This window comes from Diospyros lotus, chromosome 15 (assembly GCF_014633365.1).
Source record: "Diospyros lotus cultivar Yz01 chromosome 15, ASM1463336v1, whole genome shotgun sequence".
In the NCBI taxonomy this organism is placed as follows: Eukaryota; Viridiplantae; Streptophyta; class Magnoliopsida; order Ericales; family Ebenaceae; genus Diospyros; species Diospyros lotus.
The window spans coordinates 29,894,039-29,902,539 of NC_068352.1; the positions used below are offsets into that span (position 1 = coordinate 29,894,039).

At 37.9% G+C, this 8,501-nt stretch overlaps 1 protein-coding gene across 1 annotated transcript; it reads left to right on the plus strand.

The window, feature by feature from the left end:
• The first annotated feature begins 130 nt into the window (after positions 1–130).
• On the plus strand, positions 131–7,637 carry LOC127792408 (heat shock protein 90-6, mitochondrial). Its single transcript, XM_052322883.1, has 20 exons — positions 131–420; positions 1,234–1,419; positions 1,504–1,577; positions 2,688–2,813; positions 2,894–2,987; positions 3,118–3,201; positions 3,301–3,444; positions 3,548–3,661; positions 3,802–3,864; positions 3,977–4,051; positions 4,162–4,266; positions 4,451–4,591; positions 4,689–4,781; positions 4,879–4,956; positions 5,114–5,368; positions 5,511–5,613; positions 6,101–6,275; positions 6,362–6,467; positions 6,574–6,663; positions 7,262–7,637. Exons 1-20 carry the CDS (start codon positions 304–306, stop codon positions 7,436–7,438), a joined length of 2,400 nt encoding a protein of 799 aa, XP_052178843.1. The 5' UTR covers positions 131–303; the 3' UTR covers positions 7,439–7,637.
• Positions 7,638–8,501: the final 864 nt, after the last annotated feature.

Genomic DNA, 8,501 nt, shown 5'->3' on the forward strand with positions numbered 1-8,501 from the left:
ATTATTTTTCATTTAAAACAAAACTCATTTTGTTTTATTCTTGTTGTTGCTTCCTGACCACGCACGCTCCAAACGCAGTCTTAACTTCTCCTCCTTCTCCATGTTAAAATGACCAAAAAGCCCCTGTACGATCAAACCGCTGCTAGCCCATCTCCAGAACCTTCTCTAAGCTCACACTGGGAACCCTACTAAAACCCTAATCCCTGTTCCTCACCTCCGCGTTGCAGTTCTCTCTCTCTCTCTCTCCGCGTTGCAGCTCTCTTTCTCTCGCTCTCTCTCACGGTAGTTGCAGTGTTCGACAACATGCATAGGCTCTCGAGGCGCTCCGTCTCCACTATTCTGCGCACAAGTGGCGCACGGTACCGAAACGCTGCAGCTCCGATTGCTTCTTCTTCTTTCTCTAATCTCCTCGATGATTCGGTATGCGCTCCTCCACCGCACTTTCGAAATGCTTGAATTCGGTTTGTCTTTCATTTGTTCTATTTATCTTGGCTTTGCTGATGGGAAATGAAAGCAAATAGAAAGGATGGGGGCCTTACTGGTGGAGGAATTTGAACTAAATTTATTAATTCTCCTTGATTGAGTTAGAAATGAGAAGAGAGAAGTAGATTTGTTTGGCTATCCGTGAAGATCGAACCATATTGTCGATGTGATTGTTCGTTACTTTTGATGGCTTATTTCCCGCGAGTCAGTAATATTTCTAACGCGTGTTAAATTTTTTAGGTTTGTTCTTCTGTGTTCTTTTCCCCGACTTGCCACTCCGCTAATTGATTATGTTTGTAACTAGAATTTCTGGAGCAGAAAAGAAATGGAGAAAAGAAAACGAGGGCAATGAGGCTAAATTTGTTTTATTTGTTTTTAGTTAGGTTAGATAGTAATAAATAAATCATCTTTATCATCACAAGCCTTAATCCCATTAATTGGAGTTAACAGAGAGTAATAAGTAAATGATTTAAGTGTTTTCGAGTGAAATCAATTTTATGATTTGGTTATTTTAGAAAAAATGTGCATGTATATGGAATTTCCTTTTTCTTGTCTGTTTCACGTTATTGGTAATAATTTCCATTCAGTTGTCACGTTTAAATAGATATAACAAGAAAACAAAACATTGTTTTGCTAGGAATTGGGGCTTTTGCCGGTTTCAGTTGATCATATTTCTGCCCCTGACTTTTCCTATTTTATCCTTACTTGCATTAGCTTGTTTTTGAAATCTAATATTTTATTTGTTGGCAGGCTGTTCAAAGTGATACAAAACTCAGATGGTACTCCGTGTTGAGCACTGGAGCATGCAATTCCACAAGGCCTATTGGGTCATTGAACCTGAAAAATGGTGTGTTTATGGGCAATCGCCCTGAGTCAACAGCTGCTGCATCTGATGCATCAGATGTTCCAGCCGAGAAATATGAATATCAAGCAGAGGTACATCTAGAGACCATACAGATGACTGAATTTTTATTATAACCTCCTATAAAAATAGCTGATCCTGTTTTCTCTTGTTAATAGGTTAGCCGGCTTATGGACCTCATAGTTAACAGCTTATATAGCAACAAAGAGGTGTTTTTGCGGGAACTTATCAGGCATGTTATGATCTATTAGTCAATCTTGTGTCACTTAGTTGGGATATTGATGCTTAAATGGCTTCCTTATGTATGAAATTTTATTTGCTGCTTGGTGAAATTTTCTTTTCCTTCAGTTTCTGTTATGTGTTATTGGAAACAGAAATATTTCTAAACCTTCAGTTTCAGCCATATAAGAAAGTAGTTTCACAGGTTAAGATAATGATTTGGAACTGTTCTCTGAATTGGGCGTTTCACAAAATTTTCTTGATTGTCAATGAAATTTTCTTCTCAACTTTCATTTACTCCATATTAGAGAATAGTAATCAGCCCTCGAAATGAAATACAATAGGCTTGTGTTAGTTGTCCAAGTGGTAGGAAAATCCTTTTTCTCATGCATGTCCTGGTAAAGAATCACTACAATTTGTTTGGAATATTGAGTTTAGATGTGAAGGGACAGCGACGGTTCTCCCGAGTCATGCAAAAATATTGATGTAGTGGAAGTTCATAGAGTTGTTTCTAGTATTTATCAGAATGTACAGAATTTTTTTTCTTTTTTGATCAAGAACTTGTCATTCAATGTTTTGAATGATGATGCATGTCTCTGTTTATGTTTTTAATTGAGATATTGTCATTCAGTGTTTTCCCCACCTAGTGAGGGCAAGGCTTGTGATTGTTGTATTGTTATTCAATGTGTTTAAGTGATGATACATGCCTCATGACTGCAGTAACTGTGATTTGGTGCCACCAATGATGAATTTGTTTTGTATTGAATTTATGTTGGCTTAACTGGAAACAAATATTGTCTGCCACCATGGTGGTAGCACAGCAGTTTGGGAATTCTTCTGTGTCCCCTAGGTCTAGCGTTTGAACTTTAAATCTGTCCTACTTCTGGGATGACCCAGGCCTATGACACCAAAATGAGTGGAGGGCTTAGCCTTGTGCACTGCAGTGGGGCTAGGTGACAGGCTAGCCTTTTTGGAAGCAGCTATGGCTCAAACTGGACATTCCGTAGTGAGGAAGGGCCCTCATAGTCATGCATGGAGGGGCTTGCTATTTGACAAATACTGTCCATTCCTTCTTGTGAATCAGATGATACTATTTCTCTAAAATAATTTGGTGAATCTGCAGCAATGCAAGTGATGCTTTGGACAAACTGCGATTTCTCGGAGTTACAGAGCCTGAACTTTTGAAGGATGCTGTTGATCTTGATATACGCATCCAGACTGACAAGGATAACGGGATTATTACCATCACGTAAACATTGCACACCACAAAAACTGTTTGTTACTGTTGTTTCTGTTGCATTTTTAATTACTTTTATGTTGTCTCTGCAGGGATTCTGGCATTGGTATGACCCGTCAAGAACTTATTGACTGCCTTGGAACTATTGCACAAAGTGGAACTGCAAAGTTCTTGAAGTCACTAAAGGTTTGCCTATTTTTCTGTATTCTAGCTTTTCAGCTGCTGGGTCTCCCTCTTGAAGTAACATTTGCACCATGTAATTTAACTACCTTGATCAGATTTACACTATTCAGTTCACAATATTCTGTTATTTCAGGAGAGTAAGGATTCTGGAGCTGACAGCAATTTAATTGGTCAATTTGGAGTGGGATTTTATTCATCTTTTTTAGTTTCAGACAGGGTAAGATATGTTGTAACCTGAACAGGAGGTCCTCTTTACTATTCTGAATGCAGAAATTTTGGTGGAATATGCTTGTATGATGTCGTATGTCATTTGAAGGTGGTAGTCTCCACAAAGAGCCCAAAATCAGATAAGCAATATGTATGGGAAGGAGAGGTTAATTCTAGCTCCTATGTCATTCGTGAGGAGACTGATCCTGAGAAGATCATTCCAAGAGGGACTCGTCTAACCCTTTATCTAAAGGTTTTTTCTTTTTTTAAGGAAATAAAATTGAAGATTTTTCTTATATGTTTTGTGAATATCGAATGTAACTCTGACGTTTGTTGCATATTTTTTGCATGACCAGCAAGATGATAAAGGTTTTGCACATCCAGAAAGGATTCAGAAGCTTGTGAAAAATTATTCACAGTTTGTTTCATTCCCAATATACACTTGGCAGGAGAAGGGTTACACTAAAGAGGTATGTGCGTGCATCTATTTTATGAGCTGGCTGTGGCTATTTTTGGGGTGATACAAATATAAAATACAATTGGTCCTGCTTATGTGCAGTGCCATTTGTGTTTTTGCCTTCTGCTTTCCTAATATTCGACCCTATATTAGGTTGAGGTTGATGAGGATCCAGCTGAAGCCAAGAAGGAGGATGAACAAGATGAGAAAACTGAGGTCATTCTGTGCCTTTTTTTAAGAACTGAATTCTCATTGTAATATGTTTCATTCTGTCTGTTGGTTCTTAGATTTCACTTCCAACACTTTTTGGTTATTTTATTTTGAACAGAAGAAGAAGAAAACTAAGACAGTTGTTGAGAAGTACTGGGATTGGGAACTCACTAATGAGACACAACCCATATGGGTGAGAATACTAAAATGGTCATCTTTGTTGCTTATTGAGTTTTGTGCTACCATCCTCAAGAATGTCTAGTTATTACTTATTATTATTATTATTGTTTTTTGTGTATGCAGCTTCGGAACACTAAGGAAGTCACCACAGAGGAATACAATGAGTTCTACAAGAAGACTTTCAATGAATACTTGGACCCTTTAGCATCTTCGCACTTCACAACTGAGGTGATACTGATTGTCTTACAGCTTAAAGAAACTCCAGTTGATTGAATATTTTTTATTTCAGTGATGAACCATCACATCGATAGCTGGTTCTGAGTTGTCTATTGATAAATCTAAATAGATATCATAGCAATAAGACCAATGAAATTATGTGAATTCTATCAATAACCACTGATTTCATTTGTAGGGTGAGGTGGAGTTCAGGTCCATACTATATGTGCCATCTGTTGCTCCAATGGGAAAAGATGAAATAGTTAATCCCAAGACAAAGAATATAAGGCTTTACGTGAAACGCGTGTTCATTTCTGATGATTTTGATGGTGAATTGGTAAGACTTGTGCAACTCTGTGTGAGTGAATGGAATGGGCTTCAGATTTAGGCTAATTAATGGGCATCATTTTTCTCTTGGTGAAATTGTGAAATAGTTTCCACGATACTTGAGCTTCATTAAAGGTGTTGTCGACTCCAATGATCTTCCCCTCAATGTGTCACGGGAAATTCTTCAAGAAAGTCGTATTGTAAGTATGCCCAAGTGGGGTATAATTGGTGATATTTGTTTCTGATGGTTCTAATTGTGTGTGTAATTCTGAAACCTGTTCTTTGTCAACTTTAAAGGTACGCATTATGAGGAAGCGTTTGGTTCGAAAGGCTTTTGACATGATTCTAGGCATATCCTTGAGTGAGAACAGAGATGTATGTCGTTGTGTCTTAAATTTCTATGATGTTTGCATTTTCTTTAAAGAATATTCTTTTGTATTTTGTTGTTATGAATTCCCTCTAGTCCATTTATTATCTCCCTCATCCCTTTAATCTTTTGGTTTGTTGATCAAGTTCCCTTCGTATACTACAGGATTATGAAAAATTCTGGGAGAACTTTGGTAAACACATAAAATTGGGTTGCATTGAAGATCGTGAAAACCACAAGCGTCTTGCTCCATTGCTTAGGTTCTTCTCCTCACAAAGTGAGCAAGAGATGATCAGCTTGGACGAGTACGTTGAGAACATGAAGCCTGATCAGAAGGATATTTATTTTATTGCTGCTGACAGTGTGACAAGCGCCAAGAACACGCCTTTCTTGGAGAGACTTCTTGAGAAAGACCTTGAGGTATGTGCTTGTCTCTCAAAATAACATGAAGCTGTCAGTTACTAGTGACTAAAAAATGGAAAAGCAATTTTTAGATGTTTTGTTATCCTCTTGTTTTTATAAGCCTCTCTTGAATTTTTTCCCCCTTTTTGGTGTGCTGCAGGTGCTGTTCTTGGTTGATCCCATTGATGAGGTGGCGATACAGAATCTGAAATCATATAAAGAAAAAAATTTTGTTGACATTAGCAAGGAAGACCTCGATCTAGGTTAGCTTTCTCAGAGTTACTTAGATTTTGAACTTCTAGTTCAAAGGAAGGTGATAAAGCCTGCTTGTTTTTTTACAGCTTATGAATTTGTTATTACTGGCATTATTGTTCTTGAGGACTACATTTTATTAGATCTGTCATTCCGTAAGTAAAGTTGGCAAAACATGTTAGGGAGTTGACGATGCCAGATGTGTTGGTGATAATGAGAAAAAGAGTGCAATGGTTGGTTGGGCCATAGTCTAGTTTCAGTTGTCACTAAGTTCAAGTAGTGACTTCTGTAGGTGAAGCCCATTAATATTTATTTATGTAATTTGGGCTGCAAGCATTTAGTTACCTGACATCAAAATTCAGTCAGTTTAGTATATGCCCTTGTGTAGCTTGGGCTATCATTGTTTACTTGTTAGATGGAATCACAATTTATTCAGTTTACTCTGTGCCCTTTTATGTGATTTGTTACCTGCTCATCATGAACTGAAAATTATTGCAGGTGATAAGAATGAGGAGAAGGATAAGGAGATGAAGCAGGAGTTCGGCCAAACATGTGACTGGATTAAGAAAAGATTAGGTGACAAAGTTGCCAGTGTCCAAATCTCAAACCGCCTTAGTGCATCACCTTGTGTTCTTGTATCCGCAAAGTTTGGTTGGTCTGCCAATATGGAGAGGTAAAATCTCTGATTCATGCTTTAGCATGTGATGCAGTTTTAAAGGTAGAGTTTGACAGTCTTAACTTAGAATTGATCTCTTGCAGGCTGATGAAATCTCAAGCAGTTGGCGATACCTCCAGCCTGGAGTTTATGAGAGGCAGGAGGGTGTTTGAGATCAATCCCCAGCACCCAATCATTCAAACCTTGAATGTATGATGATTTGTCCAATAGATGGAGAATTTATGCCCATTCTTTTACAAATTTAACTCCAGCTAACTGTGAGCATCTCTCTCATTTCTTTTGGTGAATGGAGCAGGAGGTGAGCAATAGTAGTCCAAATGATGAAGAATCTTTGAGAGCTATTGATCTTTTGTATGATACAGCCTTAATTTCTAGCGGTTTCACTGTAAGTAACTTTTTCTCTCTCTTTTGCATTATTTGTTTATGGTTTTTGGTTTTTAGATGATCAGAAATGACTTTCATTGTGTAACCTATATCTGGCTTGCATAGAAAAAGAGGTCGCTTGAGGTCTCCTCTTTCATAAATAATATAAATTGAGGGGAACTGATACTTCCAAGGATGCATTTGTATCAAAAGTAGTCATTTTTTTTTTTTTTTTCTTTTTGCAACACTCATTTACAGTAGGAATTGCTTGGAACTAGTTAAAATGAAACTACCCGGCTATTACTGGTTTCTTAGGTACTGTACATCTGCTTCCAGATTCACATTTCCGACTTAAAACTTGTCAGATCAACACCACCTCACTTAACGTTATTAAGCGTTGATATGTTGCCTCCTCAATTATGAAACGCGCTTGCTTTGTGTGGGAAGAACACTTTCAAGTGAAAATTAGGCATGATTTTTGTCTGTGGCTCACGTGAGTTTCAGGTGATAAATCAGTTAAAATTCAGTGTAACTGAGCTCACGCCACGCAGTTGGATTAATGCTTGTAATTGGATTATTGTTGTGTGCGGATTTTAATGTTGATGCTTTGTTTCACGCAGCCTGAAAACCCGGCACAACTTGGTGGGAAGATCTATGAGATGATGGGGACAGCTCTATCAGTCAAATGGGGAGCGCCAGCAGTTGAGTACCAGCAGCCTGCAACCGGACCGGCGCACAATGCAGAACCGCTAGAGGCCGAGGTGGTGGAACCAGTTGAAGCCGGTCGTCAGAAATAAGAAGCGCCGGAATTTTTGGATTTTCATGTCATTAATATACAAAAGAATAGGTAATAGATTCAGTAGGGACAAAGAGAGAGCTAGGATGGAGCAAACTCAGCTGATGCAGGGGAAAACTTTTGATCCTTCTATATATAGGCCTGTTTGACTTCAAATCGATTAAACCCAATGAGAGCGTTTGCCGACAGTTTTGTCTAAACATCTATTGGGCCTTGTGTCTTTCAACTTATTTATGTTTTCTTCTTGTTAAAACTGAAATGAGCTTCAAACAAGAATATAGAGTACCCTGCACTGGATTGTCAAGGTCTAAACTATAAATTCTATTTTTTTTTTTTTTTTTTTTTGGGGGGGGGGGGGGGGGGGGGGGGTGTTGGGGTTTAGATAAACAAGAAACCTAAGCATAACGGGCACCAAAGAAGCTGCCAGGACGTGGAAAACACTTGGTTTGCAATGTTTTCACTTGTCAGGTTATTTGCGGGTTCGAAAACTGAACTCCTATTACGGAGAGTAATATAACTTCAGAATTTTGTTAAATTCATAATTTACTTGGATCTGAAGGACAGAGTGAGTGGTATCATCAATATTGATTAGAAACCTTTCACGTCTCATGGCATCGACATTGATAGTTTATCGTTGTTTCTTATATGACAATATATGTATATATATATATATATGCATATATATAATTGGTTAGAAACAATGGTTTGGTTGTAATTTTCTTAGACGATGGCATTTAGTGTGAAATGGTAATAGTTTGAGGGCTTGCCCGTAATTAACCTAAATTGAAAACAAAAAGCGGCCAACCGGGGTGTCATTTCCCTAGGGGTCTTTCACTTTCACTTTTGCATTCGTCGTCAATGTTACACAGAAATAAAAATGAGAAACAATTTCAATAGAAAACGAAAATGCAGAAACGAACATTCTTCTAAAAAAATAAGCATAAATAGAGTTTAAAACGGGAATGAAAAATGTTTTGAAAACGAAAAAACGGTTCATATGAGACGTTTCCGTGTAATAGGCCGTCGTCTTATATTGTCTATAAGGACCATGTTATAAGTACAAT